At 39.8% G+C, this 21,567-nt stretch overlaps 2 protein-coding genes across 3 annotated transcripts; one reads left to right on the forward strand and one right to left on the reverse strand.

Annotated features, from left to right (window-relative positions):
- The first annotated feature begins 1,989 nt into the window (after nucleotides 1–1,989).
- On the forward strand, nucleotides 1,990–7,020 carry LOC125234024 (coatomer subunit epsilon). The gene is given in 8 exon segments (XM_048140203.1): nucleotides 1,990–2,142; nucleotides 2,400–2,591; nucleotides 3,504–3,595; nucleotides 4,080–4,087; nucleotides 4,090–4,244; nucleotides 5,286–5,397; nucleotides 5,857–5,972; nucleotides 6,820–7,020. Coding segments are annotated over 8 exon segments (906 nt in total). The 5' UTR covers nucleotides 1,990–2,040; the 3' UTR covers nucleotides 6,949–7,020.
- A 692-nt stretch (nucleotides 7,021–7,712) lies between these two features.
- LOC125234032 (collagen and calcium-binding EGF domain-containing protein 1-like) lies at nucleotides 7,713–19,860 on the reverse strand. Of its 2 annotated transcripts, XM_048140214.1 has the most exons (9): nucleotides 19,703–19,860; nucleotides 13,464–13,595; nucleotides 11,922–12,070; nucleotides 10,054–10,199; nucleotides 9,579–9,738; nucleotides 9,130–9,227; nucleotides 8,652–8,821; nucleotides 8,351–8,499; nucleotides 7,713–7,929 (listed from the first exon to the last, which is right to left on the reverse strand). In XM_048140214.1, the coding sequence occupies exons 1-9, from the start codon at nucleotides 19,819–19,821 to the stop codon at nucleotides 7,733–7,735; spliced, it is 1,320 nt and encodes a 439-aa protein (XP_047996171.1). In that variant the 5' UTR covers nucleotides 19,822–19,860; the 3' UTR covers nucleotides 7,713–7,732. The 2 variants fall into 2 exon arrangements, with proteins under 2 accessions (XP_047996171.1, XP_047996172.1); XM_048140215.1 differs by lacking the exons at nucleotides 13,464–13,595; nucleotides 19,703–19,860 and adding an exon at nucleotides 13,333–13,392.
- Nucleotides 19,861–21,567: the final 1,707 nt, after the last annotated feature.

Raw genomic sequence — 21,567 nt, forward strand, 5'->3', positions numbered from 1 at the left:
GGGAGATCCTACTTCTCCATTGCTTTTTAATGTTTATACCATGCACATCCAACAATCCCTTACAGATGTTTACTTTTCACAATATGCAGATGATTATATTTTATATGTTACAAAGAAATCTATAGCGGAGGCGGAGGAGACATTACAAAAATCTCTTGACATATTTAACAAATGCATGAACAATCTCGGTCTTGACATATCTACATCCAAAACCAAACTATGTGTGTTTAAGAAAGGTATTAATAGAAGTCCTGTAAAGATCAAAATTAATGATAAGGAATTAGAATTAGTCAAGTATGTCAAATATTTAGGAATGTGGTTGGATCGATCTCTTAGGTGGGAAAAACATATTAATGAATTGGTTCAAAAAATTCAGAAATATTCCAATATTTTGAAAGTTTTAGTTGGACCGGGATGGGGTGTTCATCCAAAACATCTTAGGAGGCTATACTTCGCCATAATTCGTAGCCGCATAGATTACGCGTCTTTCCTGTATGATGACAGTTGCGATTCTAATTTGTACAAACTCGATAAGATTCAAAACCAGTGTTTGCGGACTATTGGTGGATTTATTAAGTCTACTCCTATACACGCAATGGAATGTGAACTGGCTGTACAGCCTTTGCATATTCGTCGCTTTTATTTGGCGTCCAAGTTTTGGTTAAAATCTAGATCTTTTGAAAACAACACAACTATCAAACTCCTAGATGCATTAAATAATTACTTAAAAGACCGAGACATTTTGCGAAATAAAAAGCCACTTCTTCTGACCATCCATAATTTGTATAACTCAATTACTATATATTCGAGCCAATTATTGGAAATGTTCTCTTTGGAACAATGGGTAAATTATATAGATATTTCAAAGTCAATTAAGTTCAGTATTACTTCAGTTACCAAATCTAAGCGAGAATATGACCGAACTAATTTAAGAACTACTGTTAACGCTTATTTACGTACAAATTTCTCCGGATTTTATTGTATATATACCGATGGCTCTAAGGAAAGGAACTCTTTAGGTGCTGCGTTTTATGACCCTCAATCGAAAGTATCGCTTAAGTTACATATTCCATACGACATGTCTATAATGCACGCTGAGTTGGTTGCCATTGCTGAGGCATTATCCTACATCCAAGCCCTAGATTGTACTGACATAGTCATTTTATCAGATTCTAAAAGTGCTCTTCAACATATTGCTCGGTGTACCAAGAATATTCGTTGTCTCCCAATTGCCTATTCCATTTTGAATCTCATTGATAAGTTACAAGCGAAGGGTAAGACCATAATATTGCAATGGATTCCATCGCATGTGGGTATAGCCGGTAATGAAATAGTGGATTCTATGGCAAGGCTGGCTTGTCAAGATGGAGTAGAATGTAATATCTTACCTTTTTATACGGATTGCATCATTTTAGCTAAACAGAGAACCTACATTCTATGGAAAGAATACTTTGATAAGAGATCCACAGAAAAAGGTATTTGGTACAAGACGATCCAACCTCATCCTCTAATAACACCGTGGATAGATTGTTCTCTCAGTAGACGTGACATTGTATTGATGATGAGACTACGTACTGGACATATCCCATTAAATCAATTTGGCTATTTGATGAAGAAAGTTTCTTCCCCTAATTGTGACGAATGTGGCGTGCTAGAAGATGTTTACCATGTTATAATGGAATGTGTCCGAAACGAAGCTGCTCGGATTCAACTGGCTTATTCGGGCCATTCTACTTATACTATGTTTGATGTTGGGGGCTGCAATAGCGTTCTGGCTTCTCCGCTATCGGATGCCGCCATTGCGCTATTGCAACTTGTGAGAAAGGCTATTTGTCAATTGTAAGACAATAAAACTGTATGTTGATTTTTACGGAGCGACATGTTCACTTCGGTGACAAGCTCTTAAATAAAGATTAAAAAAAAAAAAAAAACTCTAGAGTTTATATTATAGTATAATATTTGTTATCACGTCAAAAAATAACGTCACCGATAGAATTGTAATCATTTGTATATGGCAACCTAAATTTATTCGCTGTCAAAATGGCACGTCAGCAAGATGATGTCGATGAATTATTTGATGTTAAAAGTGCATTTTATGTTGGAAATTACCAACAAGCCATCAATGAGGCACAAAACGTATCTGTAAGTAACCTATGTGCATTTAAACTTTGCTTGAAAACCATCAATTAGAGCCTTATTTCAATGAACAATGTTGCACTGTTTAAAACCTTATGTTTTCCTTATATTCGCTGGAAATACGCGAAATTTCCTTGTTATGTATCTCCATTCTGTACATACATGTAAATGTCTTCCTAATTTACTATTTTTGAGACCCATAAAAGATTATATTGGCTTAAAACGAGTGGTGATTAATACACTTTGGTTCCTATCTTTTACAGCCATCTACGCCCCTAATAGCTCTGCAGAGGGATGCCTTCCTGTACCGCTCGTATATTGCGCAAGGCAACTACAGGATCGTGCTGCAAGAGCTGAAGTCCGCAGACCCTATGCTGCAGCCGTTGAAGAGTTTGGTGGATTATCTGTCTCCGGGCGCTAACAAATTGGCTGTTGTGGCTGATATTGATGCTAGAGTAAGTTCTTATATTTATGTTTTCTATAATGTAAAGATTTTCTTATAGATTTCTTCTAACAGCCTTAATGTCCCAGCCACAGATGTCATATATACCATAGATCAAGCAAATGTATCTACTTAGCGTGTCAAATGAACTCAGTGAAATCCACTGAGTTGTCCGTCTTTACTCGCAGCTTGCAGCTTTCGGGCGTCAATTTTTGTAAGTTGAAGTCAACCAAAACATAAAAAATGCCTCGTTACGTGATATTCAATTGCAACAACACAAAAATTATGAACAATCAAGAGCCTGAGACATATTTAAAATTACAGGCAAGAATCAACTTCAGTACAAAATTTGACACGCTTGGCCCCTATACTAATATATGAATTTGTTTCTTCTATCTAAATTAAGTTCTGTGGTCCCAGCCATAAACAACAATAAGAATCTTTAAGTTTAAGACATTTTGTTGGTTTACATTTAATATGATAATATCACATCCATCTATTTTGACAGATAGAGAAGCTAATTGGTACATGTTTTAACTTCATAAGTCCGTTAGCCCATTTCTTCGAAGCTACAAGTTACAAGTTACAAGCCGGAAGTCTCTTTCCAACTTGTCATATTAAACATTGACTAGCACTTGTAAATTGTAACTTGTAGAGGTCTCGCACTAGGCTACGCCTGTATCGCGGGGAACCTACATACTTGTATTGAAGTGCATAGAATACTTGAGTTTTTATCTCTTATAGAAATAAAAGAAAGTTCTAAATTCAAATTCGGAAAAATTTGGCTGCATCTTATCAGGTTTGGCATAATATTATAGGAATTGAATTCAAATAACACTAATAATTATAATATATTTTCTGTTCAACTGTGATGCATCTATATCTTGTCAAATACATAAAATAGCATCTGTTTTGTCATCTCCAGGTGCAGAAGGGAACAGAGCTGGTCAACGAAGTGTTCCTGATTGTAGCGGCCACCATTTACTACCATGAGGAGAACTATGAGGCTGCTCTTAAGTATGTTCTACAACTTATTTTAGAATATTTAATCTTGAATACTTTATTAGTACTTATTCTTACAACTTGGACACACATTGTAATTATTGGAAAACTGGGCAAAACAGTTAACACACTCTGACCGAGCACTATTTTGAACAGCAGACTGAGGATGAGGTGTGCACAAGCACAGTCATTTTGTATGCTAGGCATTGCCTTGCGAAGCTCTGTCACTGTGTACCCAGCTAATAAGTAATAACCATACTTCCTATAAGGTTTTTACCCGCCCGGTGCCGTAGCAACATCTTCAGTAAAATTTTATTTTATCCCCAGACATGATAGTTATAATTTTAAATTTATATAAATTATGAAGGGATCTGTTTCTTCACTTAAAAAATAATGATGATAGAGAAAACAAACCCAAGTGAAATATTTATTATGATTGATGAATCATTGGCAGACAGACATGAATATAAGAAATAACCTATTCCAACTTTTTTTAAAGGATTCTCCACGGGCCGAGGCCATTGAACTTCGCGCATTCACACTGCAGTGTTTGCTTGCTATGAACAGACAAGACCTCGGCAAGAAGCACCTTGCTACTATACAAGCTGTTGATGATGATAGCACACTGGTTCAGTTGGCACAGGCTTGGCTTAATCTTTCTCAGGTAAACTTTTTTATACCATATCAATTAAAACCGAAATAAATTACACATATGAAAGAAAAAGTGAGCAAGGCCTCCTGTGCCTAAGGCTGGAATCAACCAGCATACTCTACAATCGCAGTAGATGCCTGTTTCCACTCGGCCACCCAGGTCATAGTTGCTGAGGTCGAAATTATTTCTCTCATTATGAGTAATCTATTATATACAAGGACTCATAGCGCCCTCTGACTACTTTAAGATAGCATAATTTGAAATATTTTCAATAAAATATAATTTGACTTGTGTTAATTAGAATACCATATCAACCTATTTATTTGTGAAATAATGATGATGATCCAGTTATCCCTCATTACGAGAATAGGAAAAAGATTTCTGCTTACTTTCACAATAGCTCCTTCCAGGAGTATAATAAGTAGCAAGCCAGGTCTTTGCAGGCAATAGACTGGCAGTAGATGATTGGGACGATTTTAGTTTCCTAAGAAGTGTTATTGAAATATGATGATGTAATATCCCTAGGGTTGTAAATAGAAAAAAAACCAAATGTTTTTTTTCAGAATTATGAAAAAAAACATGAAAAAAAACCGAGCACCATGGTTTTTTTCTAAATATGGTTTTTTTTCAGATGAACAAATAATACGACAATAACGGTTTTTCGTGAGTTGTAACGTGTTTCAATAACAATAACGTACATTTTAATTCAATTAACATTCAGTATACAAACGTTTATTGGGGAATCCCCGATGCTGCGTGTAGCGTGGAGAGGCGGTGGTGTTGCCAACAGTAAAAAGTGATAACTACCAACTACAGATTTCGTAAATGTTACTTTTATAAGACCAGAAGTTATTTGATTAAATTCGTTTAATAGTTAACATAAAGTCTAAAAAACCGTATAAAAGTATTAACTACTTTGCAAATTTTGAGGTTTCGTACTTTATAAAAAAAACATACTCCAGAAAAAAAACTGTTTTTTTTCACGGTTTTTTTTCATGTTTTTTTTTTCAAGCCAGAAAAAAAACCGTTTTTTTGCAACCCTAAATATTCCAGGGTGGACCAGGAGTTCAGGACGCGCACTACAGCATCATGGAGCTGTCGGAGCGCCTCGGAGCCCTCGGTGCGGGTCCAGCTGCCGTCGGCGCCGCCGCTGCAGCTTCCAGAGGTAATGACTTCATTCAATAAGTACTTGGGTTTTTCTACTTTTCTAATCTTACATGGAGTAGGTTTTGCTATGTAGCAAAAACTGCAAAATAATGAAAGGAAAATTGCAATAAGCTAATGTCATAACGCGGCTAATGCACGTGCATCGGATGAGGAACGCGCGCGTTATTCTTGATCATGGCACTTCTATATTGAATGTATGCTGTTCGAGCACATCGCCTCAAATATCGTAATAAGGTTTAGTGGATGGTCAAAAATCCAGGAAAGATCGTGTGCGACCGGTCGTCATATTTGTTATTGCTATTCATTGGATACTTATTGAGTTCTTAATTGTTAAACCATTTTATAAGACCCTTTGAACACCTTTGTAAATATTACTACCGACAATTTTCATCCCTTTCCTTATTTGGCGTGTCGACTGTATCTACCAGGAGGTCATAAACGCATACTAATATTGCAGGCATGTGGGAGGAGGCGGAGCAGATGCTGAGCGAGGCTCAAGCGCGCGCGCCGCAGCAGCCAGACTTGCTGCTCGGACTTGCAGTTGCTGCCAGGCACACGCCCAAACCACCTGAAGTAAGTAACACTTAGTTCTTTAAACACAGGGCCTGTATATTTGCAGTCGACTTGGCGGAGGAACTACCATGCAAAATCTTGGATCAAATTAAACTATTTTCTCATAGAAAATATTTTAATTTGTATTTTTTAAGTAGTCTCACTACTATTATACTATAAACCAGATAAACATTAAATAAATGACCAATGCCTCCAAGTGTTCCAAGCTGGATACGAACACTTGAACTACCATGCCCCTAGAAACGTCAATTAACCCCTCGTGTGCGGATACGTCAAAAAATTGTGGGTTCCAACCTCGGCTATGCCATGTTGAGCAAAAAAAATCGTTAGACTGCATAAGAAAATTAAGATGGCCATCAATTATCACGGCCTCTAGTCAAACGAGCAATCGTTGACGATCGCATGGCAAACGATGCAACTGGTTCGGTCACGCTAACACGAAATAGCGATAGAAAGAGATATCTAAAATACAATATGGAACGTCAACGATTGTATACTTCGCTAGATGACCAGAGGAAGAGCTCTCACTGTTTACAAAACAGTTTGTTTTACATACTTCAAATACAAATAACCCGTGAAATTCTTAACTCGTGGTGACGGGTTAAGATTTTCACCACCCCCTGTTTTACTGTTCGTGTCCGGCTGTCTTAGAAGTCAGCAGTGGGATATGGGTTCAATTACCTCGTTGGCGAGAGGTTGCATCCATTCACTGCAATGTTACAATTTTGTTTTTTTTTTCAACTCCTTCTTGGCACTGAAACTCGAGCAGTTTCATATGCTCTGCCTACCCCTTATGGGAACACATACGTGAGTATGTAAAACTGACCAGGACACCATAACTTCCCAGGTGGCTTCTCGCTACATAGCCCAGCTGTTGGACAGCCACCCTGAGCACCCGTTCACGAAGGACTACAACGCGAAGACCAACGAGTTCCGCCGTCTGGCCGCGCAGTACCAACCTTCTGTGGCGAGCTAAATACCTTATGAGTATTGAGACAGAGTTGTATTCTTGTTTATTCATAGATTATATCATTATTTACTACTTAAATGGAGTTTTATTTGAAAAAGAGCGCGAAATAAAGACTAACCTTCTGGTTAGACTCGTTGGTCTTCTGACCAACGAGTTTCTACGTCTAACCGCGCAGTACCAACTTTCGGTGGCGAGATTAAAGACATCTTATTACAGATAGGTCAAGATATGTAAATTGGCAACAATATTGAGCGTATATTTCAACGTCAATCTTCGATGAAATTAGTTATAACCAGGGCCGTAATGTAAGCCGATAACATACCTTTGACGTCACGCTGCATATAGGATGACTCAAGAGTTTTATTTAATAATTAATCATTATTCATCAATCATTTTAATCATGACTTCAAAACTAATCTATTCATACGTGAAATAATTAATACTTGATACGTGGAATGTAAATTATTTGTTTATTTTTTTACATTCATTTTATTAAATAAATAGATTCTATAATAATTTTGCATGCCAGTTTCTGGTGGAATGTGTGTGACTACAATATTTTAAAGCGAAATAAATATTTTATATTTATTTGATAAGGCTATCATAATCGTTGACAACTATACTTGGCCTGACTAGTATTAGGCCTTCACTAAGTAATTTACACTTCTTACCAGTTTTTGGTCGGTCACAACCATAGACCTATTAATTAATCATTTTGCTTACGTTACATCCTACTTCTAATGTCATAAGGACGAAATGAAACACATCTCTAAGTTTAGTTAAAATGTAATCAGTAAAAGCTGTAGTCATAGTCGGTGTCCAGATCCTCGTCCCCCGGGTGCGTGGAGTTGGCCAGCAGGTGGAACTCCAGCAGCTTCTCGTCCATATCGGGGAAGGTCATGGGCAGGTCTGTGGGGTCCTTCTCTCCCTTAACCATGTCTGTGGTGCTTTCTGTCTCGCAGTCGTGAGCGATTTCGCCGGTTACTCCTGCGGACAAAGAAAGAGTTAATCTTGAGACAAAAGAACTAGGTAACTTTGCAGAAATAATTTTAGTACTCAGTAGTTCACAACCGCTTGAGCATCTGATCTACTCATTTTGTACCTTAGTAACCATTTGGCGAGATTCCCACGGGTTTCCCACAGATTCCCTTCTTACCTACGTACTGATGTCCGGCGGTACGCCGTAGGCTACCTACCAATCTCTTGGGAGTCCTGCACTCCTTTTCCCTAGCCTTTCTTGCTTGCCATCGCCACGCCAAAATGTATATATCTTTGCTTTGCATTCTTAGTAACTGGCCATTTGGCGAGATTTCTCGTGGTCGATCCTGCGCTCCTTTTTCAACCGTTCTTGATCGCATTGCTATGTAAAAGCACATATTTATCTTTGTTTTGCACTCTAGTAACTAACCATTTGGCGAGATTTCAACGGGCCCCTTTGTAGTAATGACTGGTGGAACCGTGTAAGCTTCTAACTCTTGATCGGTCTTGCGTTCCTTCTCCAATCTTTCTTGTTTGCGCTGCCATCGCCACGCCTTCTGCAGGTCGAACCGCTCTGGACTGAAAAATAGAAGTGTTTCAAGAATTAGTAACACATTAACACGCCAAACAAGATATCCACACCGGGCCACAAGAATATATAAAACCCGATTTTCGGGTATAGCTGATTCACTTATCGGACTAATATCCCAACAGTCGGGTAGTGTACGTACTGTTCGCCTTCCTTGTACACTCTAGTCTCCAGGTTGTTGATGTCATGTCTAATGTCGGCCAGCAACAGAAGCATCAAGTCCATGGAGCCCTTGGGACCACGGGCGCCCCTGGGTCCTCTGGCGCCGGCGTCGCCTTTTGGACCTTCGACCCCTGGAGCACCAGGAGGACCCTGGAAAAAATATGACAACACTCTTATTCGTATCCCAAAAAAGGAAAAGTTTTCAAAATCTTTTGCCTTTTGAGATGCGTACCGAAACCATATCAAGCTCTAGTCGATAACATAATAGGTTCACTCAAAATTGTCATTTCATTTCTTGTGAGTATACGAGTATGTTATTTAATACACAATGCACAACTGCAAAATCTAGGTTAGGACGATTTTAATAAAATCAGTCGATACGAACTTATTAAAATATCTATTCATGGATGACATACGCCTGCCCTGATAAATACATTCAGTCCGGTTTTAGTACTTACTCTGGGCCCTCTCTCGCATTTGCAGTATCCCCCCTCTAACGGGGCAGTAGCATCAAGTACTCTGTATGTGTAAGAGCCTTCAGAAAACTGGTCAGCATCTGTGAAGTTTGGTAAAAAAACTCGTTAAGTCTCATCATCCTCCTTGCGTTATCCCGTCATTTGCCTGCCATGGGAGCCTGGTCCGTTTTAACAAGTCGTTAAATCTGAGAGCCTATGATTTTGTAGATAGCAAATTGCTGTCATCTTTGTCTTGAAAAGATATTCGCAACTTGCGAACTTTGATATTCTTGGTTAGGCCGCTGTGATGACCAATCGTGTCAATGAGTCAATCGTGTCGTGTTGAGCAGAGTAACAATATAATTTCCTATCTAAGAGATACGTAGACCTACTATGCTATGGACATCAAAAAGTTTTAATGCGTGAAAATAAGCGTCCAAAAGCTTTAATACCTTCTTTGAAAAGTGGATGTTCCATGATCTTCTTCAAGGCGGCCTGCGTGGAGTGCAGCTGGTCAGTGAGAGATCGGACTTTCCGCGACAGCCAGGATACGGAGTCACATGGGGCGTAGCACCGGGACGATGCACGAATGAGGGGCAGCGGTTCTGGCAACTGATAATCCTTAGATTAGATAGGATCATAAAAACAGCCAAGTATTTTTTTGTATAAGCGTTTGACTGACTGCGACATGATGTCCATAATACTCTTCTAAGTATGGATCGGAATGTCATATTTAAATGTTAGTTATTATATTAATTGTGAAATATTTCAAAGAGTTAATTTAAAAGGAGCTAAGGCAAAATATGAGTTAGTTAGGTACCCTTTTATGTGCAAAGCAATCGGCGTACCTCAAGGGTCTATTTTAGGTCCGATTTTCTTAATACTAATGAATCTTTGATAAGGTTATAGTTAAATTTAAATAGTTACCGTCATAGGCATAACAATAGGGCGCGCGCAGCTCCTCCCGTCGCCAGCCAGATTTTGACCGGAGGGGCACTCGCAGTGGAACCCGCCCGGGTCATTCACGCAGCGATACTCGCAGCCGCCTTTGTTGTGAACGCATTCATCTATGTCTGGAAATAATAAGTAAGTATATGTCACTTCTCAGCCATACATTCCAATGTTTTACTTTCCAGTTCCACGAGGTCCTCGTGGAACTGGAAAGTAAATATCGTTTTAACAGGTAATTATTTGTAAAACATTTTAAGAAAATCTTGTTCTTAAGGTAACAAGCGACAAAGCGGGACTTTTGACTAGACCTCGATACATACCTATGCTTAGTCTAATACCGAAAACAAAAAAATATTTTAAGTGAATTTGTACCTAAGTGCGTTTTCACATTATCCGATCCGATATCGGATGTCGGACCGATATCCCATACATTATAGGCGCCATCTTGGATTTTTTCTATTGAAATCCTTCCGACATCCGATATCGGATCGGATAATGTGAAAACGCACTAACGGTTGTCTATTGTTTTCCCGACAGTCATTTAACATAATATTCAAAGGCCCGATTCTAACTTGCCTGAATTTCATTTGCCCGAATGATTTGTTTACCATAAAAATTGTATGACATACTGGTTGTTTATCCGAACATTACCTTCCATAATCATACAATGCCATACTATTTGTTAGCCATATTATTAAGTGCAATAATATGGTTTAATATAATATTCAAACGCCATTAGCAATTATTGCCATATTAATTGTTGCCCATATTATTACCTAACCTACTTTCTGATAGCAGTTTCATTTTCCAGGGGGTCACAGTTCTAACCTAACCTAACCTACTTTTCAAGCAGTTTCATTTTCCAGGGGGCCACAGTTCTAACCTAACCTAACCTACTTTCTGTTAGCAGTTTCATTTTCCAGGGGGTCACAGTTCTAACCTAACCTAACCTACTTTCTGATAGCAGTTTCATTTTCCAGGGGGTCACAGTTCTAACCTAACCTAACCTACTTTCTGATAGCAGTTTTATTTTCCAGGGGGTCACAGTTCTAACCTAACCTAACCTACTTTCTGATAGCAGATTCATTCTTTAGTACTTCTAGTAGTGTCGTCTCTGTGATAATTACGCATTTAGATGATTCTGCCAAATCACATTATGGAAATTGACTTTTCTGGTCGCTAATTTGGATGACAAATGATGGTATGGAATGTGGTAATTACTGATTTCGATGATTCTGACAAATGACATTATGGAAACTGACTTCATGGGAAACAAAGTTTCTGGCACTTGATTAATATAGTAAACAATGATTATGGCATAAGTTGTTATGAGAAACAATATTACTTATGATTGTTGAATAGGATGGCAAATAAAATTATGGCAAATGAAATTCTGGCAAATGGGGGTATCCCATACCTAACCAATACCTATAATCTTCAGTCTTCTTGTAGCTCAAGAAATAGTCATTTTGAGGGCAACAGACTATGACAAAGTGTGGAGTGTCATATTATTTGGCACGGTAATAAACGTCACATTTCCATGTCCACTCAACATCTGCAAAGTGACAGGTCCCGTTCCGAGAGTATATCTTACCAACACAATACGGCTGCGTCCTCCGCCGATAGTTCTCTTCATGGAACCGGTACCCCGCGTGGCACGAGCACCACAGTCTCTCCCCGCGTTCTTCACACGCCTGCTCAGAGAGATTCAAACTGCACGGCTTCGCGACGTTTGGGATGCATCTGGAACCTTCTAATCTAACTGCAAAGACTTGTCACCCACTCAATCTCTGCAAAGTGTGTACCTAGGTACCATCTAGCTTGGTTCAAAGATTCCCTCTTACCAACACAATACGGCTGCGTCCTTCGCCGATAGTTCTCTTCATGGAACCGGTACCCCGCGTGGCACGAGCACCACAGCCTCTCCCCGCGTTCTTCACACGCCTGCTCACAGAGGTTCAGACTGCACGGCTGCACGTCGTTTGGGATGCATCTGGAACAGTATCATCATCAGTGTCATCACGTTAGGCTAGAATAGTATTTGGTGGGTTAAGGGAAAGCTCATTAAACCAGACAATTAGAGTTTTACCACGCTATGTTGGTACGAATGTTATTGATAACGTCAAATTTTTGTGCACTTATTTTGCTTTCTTAATCCGGGCGAACAGTTGTCTAAGTACTAGGTTTTGATCATTCTCTCATGTCCAACGTATCATTCGATCTTATTTTCTAAAGCGCCCTCCACACTCGCGCGTATCGCGTTGCCGCGAACGCGAGTGTGGATTCGATACGCAGAAAGAATCCACACTAGCGGTCGCGGCACCGCGCCGCGATACGCGCGAGTGTGGCCCTGGCACTTAAGCTGACAATGTGGTAATCAACATAGGTTACATAGATCACGGAGAAATCGGACAATCCGGAGAAGGAAGAATGATCGAAAGCTACTACTTATTCAGTACGGCATTTAATCATGAACGAGTATTTGCTGCTTGTATTTTAATCTCCAGGCAACTGTGGCGTGGCGTGATTCACAAGCGCATAGCGCCAAGCGAGCAATAAAAATACGAATTAGCATACTGTTCTAACACTGGAAGCGCAGCGAACAAAGACGATCTGTTAGGCCTGCATAGCGTTGCACCGCGGAATGCATAGCAATCAGTTGAGGTGATTAGTTGGCAGCTGATGGTGGCATTGTCCTTGGTCCATGACTAATTAATTACTTGTATTGTATCTAAGCCCTTCATGGAATTCTTTAAGGGTCTCTAAGGAATATTATGTGTCTAGCCGACCTAAGTCGGAGTAAAAATCGTTTATTCGGTGGCACCACTATAGAAGAGCGATAGGATAGGTTGGCATGGACTTCCGAGCGGCTCCGGTGTCACTAACGCAGCGATACTGACGCGGCGACGGAGCGATAGTATTTGGATATTGTTTATTATGCAGTATAGAAATGTATGGGCTTACTTTCGAGGACAGCGACCTACACGTAAGCGATATTGATTGTCGTTGGGTTCTTCTAGTTCTTCAAAATACGCCAAGAGCATCGAGTTCTTCACCTATAGGTACGTATTTACATATACAATACAACACATTTATAGAAGGCTTACCGTTTGGCGACTTAGCGGTGTGTGTCACAGCAGTAGAGACGGATGCACTCCATCTCAGCGCTGCCGTCATAATGTCACTATATGCCACACAGACGGCCGCGTTTGTGAGCACGAGGTGTTGTATTGTATGAGTTTATTTAAGCCATACCGTCCGGCAACGTGGCGGTACGTTTCGCAGCAGTGCAAGTGCAACCGGATACACTCCATCTCAGCGCCACCGTCGGTGCGGCATGTCTCTTGCATGTGGTGTTGTATTGTATGAGTTTATATGAGCCATACCGTCCGGCGACGTGGCGGTACGTTTCACAGCAGTGCAGTCGAATGCATTCCATCTCAGCGCCGCCGTCGGTGCGGCATGTCTCTCGCGTTCGCAGCACGCGGTCCGTCGGACACGCGGTGGCGCTCTCTGCGCTGAAAATATTAATAAATTAATTTGTTAAATGCAAAAATCTAAATATGTAGTAGACATATCTGTGGCCCAGTCAAAGCTAAAAGTTACAAGTTAAAACTTTCAACTTGTCATATTAGACAGCGCTACCACTTGTAACTTGAAGCATCGAGAAATGAGCCACTGGTCACCGAAAAGCTGATGGCTTCCTAGCGCAACGTATCAGCATTGCGATACCTACAACAAGGTAATACCGATAGCATCCTTGGTACAATGCCTGAATAAAGTAAGTAAGTAAACTCTTTATTGTATATGTACCACCAGAAAAAATATATAAAAATATACAATAAATAAGTACATCAAATATAAAAGAAAGAAGGACTAGAAGGAGGAAGTACAAAGACGAACTTATCCCTGATGATAGGGATCTCTTCCAGTTAACCTAATGAAGATAGGTAAGTAATGAAAATGTTAGATTTAAATAGTAACTATCTGTAAAGTATCACTAGGTATGTAAATTTAGGTAAATTTAATTTTCTACCGTAAATAACTTTAACTAAACCCACTTCTAAACCAATACAAAAATTCTCAGAATATGAACTAGAACTTGAAATCGTGTTTCACGATATGCCAAGGAATTAAACTATCTGCCGGATCTTGCAAACGGACATCGTATATGTATATTATACAATATACACAACTATACCTACCGTCTGATATGTTCTGTTCACTTGTTTTACGATGATAGATACCTTCCGTGCAGTGACTGGAAATCCGTCCCGACGCCTTCGGGACTCTGATTGCCCTAGTCCGGGAAACTGGGATATTTTTAGACCTCCTATGTAGGTTTAAGACCCTAGTACTCTTTGATTGTGGTCAGTAAACACTGCTAAATGGGTTACCCCATTGTGACTGGTCGAGTTACATAGAAAATATTTACATACATAAACTCAAAGTAGTTTTATGTGAACTTGCTGAAGTTTCAGTGCCATTCTTTGCAATTAAGAGATTGAAAACAAAGAAAAGGGATAATCAATTGAGATACGGTTGTACTCACGTTATTATATCGCTATTGCTGCGACATGTTTCGGGCCAATTCGGAGGCCCCTCTTCAGGCGTATAGGAGTTCACGCGACGGCTAGACTCCGCAAACTGAACGCGCCGCTCGCCGCTCCGCCCGCTGCGCGCGCGCTGATAGGACGGGGGAGGGGGGCGCAGAGCAGTCTGCTGCTGTAGTTGTTGTGTAGAGTTCAGCAATAGCGATATAATAACGTGAGTACAACCGTATCTCAATTAATTATTTGAATATGTCTCACGGAAGTTTAACGTGTATAAGAAAAGGGATATTGCAGTGGCAGGTTACTAGACCATCGCCTACACCGCAATTGAAACCACATTCCACAGTAGACTTCTACGCCCCCTACGGGAGGAAAGAAGTTGGTGAAATTCACACGGAGACTTATATAATAAAATAATACTTGGTGGGTATATTATATATAATGTATTCAACTGTTTGATACTCAATACATTTGATGTGAACAGTTGAGCAAGGAAGTCGTTTCTGTTTGAGTAGTTTTGTGATAAAAATAAAACTACTAAGAGCTCTGTGACCACATGATTATGAAATGCTTGGAGATCTGTCTAGGTACTTACATTACACTATTTGTTCGGTCAAAAAAATCAGGTTGTCTCCACTCTGTTTAATTTGTTTTGTTTCTTGTGTATTGCTTGTAAACTATGTGAGGTGTGCAATAAAGAGTATTGTATTGTATTGTATTGTCGTCAAGTCGTAATCTTATAATTCCATCAATTCGGTGCAGCATGGTGGATGATAAATTAAGGCTCATTTATTTTTAAATATTATAGGACATTCTTACACAGATTAGCTCCCACGGTAAGCTCAAGAAGGCTTGTGTTGTGGGTACTCAGACAACGATATACATAATATACAAATACTTAGATACATAGAAAACATCCATGACTCAGGAACAAATATCTGTGTTCATCACACAAATAAATGGCCTTACCGGGATTCGAACCGGGACCGCGGCGTAGCAGGTAGGGTTACTACGCGCTAGGCCAGATCGGTCGTCATTTTAATGTTAATAATCTAATATTTTAAAGTTAGTAATCCTAATTTACTATTCCAGTTGGCTTCAGACATATATTCCTTTAACTTGGCAATGCTGCACCAAAATTCCTGGAAAAGTTATTACGATGTCTACTTATCATCGTACATATTTTGATTTTAAATGAGTAGTAGCATAGCACTTTTATGGCAATTTTTCCCAAACATCTTTATCAAAACACCAAACAGCAATAAATATGAGCTGACAAGTAAAACATTGTCTCGCTCTGTCGACTTATCTTATCGACAGTGACGTCACCGATTAAGGACATGCGAGCATGAGGACAAATGAGCTTACAGCGATGACCCAAAATCAACAATTACTGCGCGTGCGCTTTAATTTAAGTTTAAATTTGTTAATAGAATGGTGTGTAAGATTAACAGACACGAAGACAATCATCGTCACGTACAGTTGGAAAATCGACACGAAGAAAATCATCGTCACGCTGCAAAAGTTAAAACGCAGTAAAATCATTCATACATACTTACTACAAATTTCTTTTCATTGACAGACGAAGATACAAGTTTTTTTAAAAGTAGTGACGAAATCCCATACAAAAAAATTTGTGAACACCTAAATTCGGTTTGGTGCAACCGACCCTAAGACGGAATTCGAATGTGACGAGAGTGCAAGAGATTGGGAATGTTGACAATGGCTTTTAAACTGTTTTTTTTTTAAAGAAGTCGGTTATAATTTTTTCGGGATTTTTATTTGTTTATTTTCCACTCACTAGCTCGGAAACACGTGTTTTGTCCTTTAATACCAGCGAGTAAAAACTCATTTTATCCACTAGTGGGTAAAGTGATTTGACCCTGAATAAAGTCAAATGACCTGCTTTAAAATTGATAAAAGTAGGTGAATCTAGTAATAAAGATGATTTACCACCTGTGGAACTACTGAAAGCAGTGAAAAACGCATTTTTTGCGTTGTAGTTTCCTCGCTACAGTGAGGGGAAAAGTTTTGTATTACACTCGGGTGCAAATGTATTTTACTTCTCGTGTGTTAAAAAACTCGCAAGTTCAGGATTCTTCCTTCTCCTTTCGCTTGCTCGTTTTTCAATTCCACACTCGGTGTTAAAATACAACTTTGCCCCCTTGTATAATAAATAACTATTCAGCTTGCCTGTGTGGTGACGGGTTAAGAATTTCATCACCCCCTTTCTTCCCGTGGGTGACGTAACTAGAAGGCGACTCCATAGTCGCATCATGGGTTAAATTCTATTGGCGAGGGGCTGGAAACCTGTCACTGCAATGTCATAGTTTCCTTTTCTTTCAACCTCTTATTTATTTTCCAAGAGTGGCACTGAAGCTTTAGTAGTTTAATGTGCTCTGCCTACCCCTTTATGGGATACCGGCGTGGTTGTATCTATGTATGTATGTTTATTGTATGTACAAAAGGCGCACTTAATGCCAGAAGGCATTCTCCACCAGCTAACCTTATCCGATTATTTTCGAAAGGTCCCATTGTCAGCAAGTTCGCGAACTTAAAATATTGGTGCCAATAAGGACAGTAGGTTCTAACCAGTTGCATTGTTTTTTTTTTTAATACTACGTCGGTGGCAAACAAGTATACGGTCCGCCTGATGGAAAGCGGTCACCCTAACCTATGGACGCCTGCAACTCAAGGAGTGTCACATGCGCGTTGCCAACCCATTAGAAACTTGTATTACACTCCCTTTTGCTTTGCCTTCCACAGCAAAAAGGAGTGTACAAGTTCCAAGGAGGGCTCTGGTTGCCGACGACTCAAAGGACAATAGATGGAACAAATTAGTTCCGTAGGTCCTTCCGTCATCAGCACACCGTACCCTGGTTGAGCTCTGGCAGCCTTACTCACCGGCAGGAACACAACACTATGAGTAGGGTCTAGTCTAGTGCTATTTGGCTGCGGTCTTTACAAGCGGAGGTACTTCCCCAGTTGGGCTCTGCTCTAGTTTTTAAAATTTAAGGACGACACAAACGGACTGCAATCTGCAACTGCATCTTGTTTGGGTATTCCTTGTCGAGGTTGCAGCTGGCGTGTAGTCTATGAAATATTGGAAATCACTTTTGACGTAGAGCATACTCATCGCAATGAATATCAAAGAACATTAGGGTTCTAAATTTAAAAGTTGAAAATATCCGCCCTGGGATACTCCAGAGCATCGATCCAGAGGCCGTGAGTTCAAGTCTCACGCAGGGCGGATATTTTCCACTTTTAAATTTATTCTAAGCCTAGTGGCATCGATTGCAGACGTTTCTGCTAATCAGAAGTTAAAATTAGGGTTCTGGGAAATTAAATTAGGGTTAAGGAAATTCCGACGCCGATGCCACGCCATATTATGATAGTAGAGTTACTCATTGTTACAAACCAGGAAGTATGGTTTACCGCATGGTAAGGCTCATCGTTCATTTACCACCAGTACTTAATGTTATTCAACGAGAGGCAATCATTTAGCTTCTAATCATTTCACAATGTGCAAAACTAGCTGTTGTTTAACACTTTAAGTTCTCGCGCTTTGTACACATATTTAAAGTCACACACAGGTCGAACGTGATTAATTAACATTATTTTTACCTTTTTTAACGTTGGCTGGACGTCGTGACAGCGGACATGGAAGAGAACAAAAGGTGCCGAAGAAAAGTGGAGAAGGCTGAGCAGGAAAGCGGACCCTGGCGCTAGGCCGGGAAAACGCTAGGTTGAAGAAGAAGAATCGCGTTCGACCTGTGTGTGACTTTAAATAGCTGTTGTTTTTCGCTTGATTTCTTGAAAATATATCCCATTCCCATAGGCCCCTTGTCTCTTATGTTGACGAATTTAAAGCTATGGGACATATTTTGAGCTTTGAGCAACTTTTGTACGTCCCGACGCAATAACGACGGTGTTATAAGTTTGACTTGTCTGTCTGTCTGTATATGTGTGTGTGTGTGTGTATGTCTGTAGCATCGTAGCTCCAGAGCGGATGAACCGATTTAGATTTAGTTTTTTTTTTCTTTGACAGATGAATTAGTCGCTGAAAACGGTCCACTATGTCGAGGTTTTTACAAAATTCAAATTGTGTGGTTAGGTTATTATTATTACAGTCCATACTTTATTACCACATAGCCTACATAACTCAACTTCACTGAATAGTGGCTGTCTGTAGTCGTAAGATGAAATATCTCCCGCGGATAGTTTCCAAGAAAGCATCAAAGAGAGCTTATTGCACTATTTATATCACGCGTAGGTACCACACCACACTGTCACCTGTCATAATATAAGCTTTATGGGGAGGCTTAAGGTTGACCTATGGTGGGTAATGTGTTAGTGTGAAACAGGGCTCATGGTGCATTGTACTTATTCGCTGGCAGTCGAGTCGTTGAACCCTTTGCAGTTCGGTTTTTGAACGCAAGTTTTGGTTTAATTTAAAGTTGGCTGTTGGGATTTTCTTGGTTTGTATGAATTTATTATTTTTGTGCTAGGACTAAGTAAATGCAAAAATGAACCTATACACGGTCTACGATTATAATTGGAAGTGGAACATCTGCATTAGGGTAAAAAGTAAAGGCGATCTTTGTTACCCAAAGAGTTCGTTATTTTTGTAACAGATTTGTCAATTATTACAAATTATCTTCATGATAATCAAATGAACTGAAAACATTAGTTTTATACAAGTTATCCATCTGTAAATCATAAATAGCTATCAGTAACATTTAAATTGCCATGAAACATTTTAGGGCTCCTATCTAAAGTTATGCAAGTTCAAACTCAAAAACAAATCCTGGATATACCTACGGTTAGTTTAATGATTACATATATGTAGTATATTAAAATAATGTAACTATGTTAAAAAATCTCGCTGTCTTAAATAATGTCCAACCAATATTTACTAAACAATCGACTTTTTACTTTCTGTTAAATTATATATCCAGTGCATTTTTGCGATTGCTAAGTGTTTAGTATGATTACTTACAATCTCAATTTTCAAAAAAGTAAAATTATATTTTTTTAACCACTTTAACAAAAAACACTGACACAACACTCACACATCTAAAATGTCATCAGGATAGCCTTCCTCAGCATAGTAGCCCTCTTGGTGACAATATACCAGGGTTGTATGACTCAGCAGGAGCGCCAAGCAAGCCGCCGGGCGGAGCGCGCGCATCGCGACTGTTGCGTGCCGATGCGTCTGTGCACTGATGTTCAAACTTTGTACGCGTAATTGGTCGAATTAAAATGCACTCCCGTTGCGTCATGCGGGCCTGGTTGTAATAAAAATTAGTTTTATTGCGCCTAGTGCAATAAAATGGTAACTGTAAAATAAAAATTTACACTCGCTACAAGCCCTCGAGATCAATCGTTGACGCTCCGTGACGAACAATACGTAACTGGATCTGCCGTGCCAAGTGCCAATACGTGAAAGAGCGATAGAGTCAGATCTTGGCTACAGGCCCAAGTTTCTTAAATATTGATATTTTTAGGCGCTCCTACAAGTTTGAAAGAGTTGTCTTATTCTTCTTACACATTACCGTTGACTGCACTCTAGTTGTGTTTCAGGCAGTAGCATGCTAGCATATTTAATCATCATACAGCAAAACTCTCGCAACGCTGTAAATTCCAACATTTGAACCAATCACTTCGCTCGTAATCCAACACCTACTCGAGTATAAATATTAAGTGGCATATTGAATAAGAGAAATAGCAAATCAAGATAAAAATTGAAAAGTTTGAAGGCCATTCCATCATCAGCGCGTGCGCACGCAATAAAACCAGTTCTTAGATTTCATTCATTCATTCATTGCACAGTAACCCGTTCATTCTTATTCACTTAGCGGACGCGATTGATTTGCTAATCAGATCAACTGTGACTACAACTGCATCTGTTATTAACCCTTTTGTTTTATGTACACCTACATACATATTATTTTATGTATTATTCAAATAAATTACATATACATTCATAATTCATGCCAAGCCCATATTCTCCAAAAGCGTAGGTAGAGCACATGGAACGTGCCACTGGCCCAATATTAAGGGGCTAAAAGAAAATGAAATTCTGATATTGCAGTGACATTGACATAGTGAATTGAATGAATGAAGTCAGTATTCTTAAAAAGGGCACATGGGCACAGAGCACATGGAATTGATCAAGTTTCAGTGCCACTAGCCCAATATTAGTAATTAAGGGGCTGAAAGAAAACAAAATTCTGATATTGCAGTGACAGTATATGTTTCTGGGTCTACAAATAATAGCTGCTGTGAAAGCGGGTTAAGGGGTGATGTTGTTCCCTTTACCGAGCGCAGACTAATTGGGTTGAGGGTCCCAATAAGTCGACACTCTTATAAGATGGTGAGGGTTCAGGCCTGGCTTAACAGAACAACAACAACGATTCCAATTGGATTTATTTAGACAACACAAGAGTTACACGCAGGTTTACACAAATAGTCTTATACAATGTAGTCTAGTAACACTAAGTAACACGAATGCCGTGAGTGGTATATCTAGCACTGTACACTGTTGCTTTCACTGAACTTCACTTTGACTATGGACGCGACGGTAGCGGGTGTACCGAAAAGAGGTGACGTAACGAGACGTACTCGAACCGGGCTCACGCCTTGCTAGTAGAAGACTCTCCGTGTGTGATCGGAATTGCGACCTTACGCCAAACGCAGGGGTTTACGCAATGTGTGATCGGAACGGGCTTTCTCCGTACTTAGCAAGGAGCTATCTTAGGCCTAGAGTAAGGTCCTAGTTAGGAGCAGACTGGGATGTCAACTGATTTGGGATGTGCCCCGGCGGGCTTTTATACCACCCGACGGCGTGGGTGAAAGCGACGCTTCCTTCCTTCCTGCGGCGTGGCGTCACCCCGCGTGGAGGGGGTGTAACGGGAGTAACGGGACGCTGGACCCG

This window comes from Leguminivora glycinivorella, chromosome 15, assembly GCF_023078275.1.
Source record: "Leguminivora glycinivorella isolate SPB_JAAS2020 chromosome 15, LegGlyc_1.1, whole genome shotgun sequence".
NCBI lineage: Eukaryota > Metazoa > Arthropoda > Insecta > Lepidoptera > Tortricidae > Leguminivora > Leguminivora glycinivorella.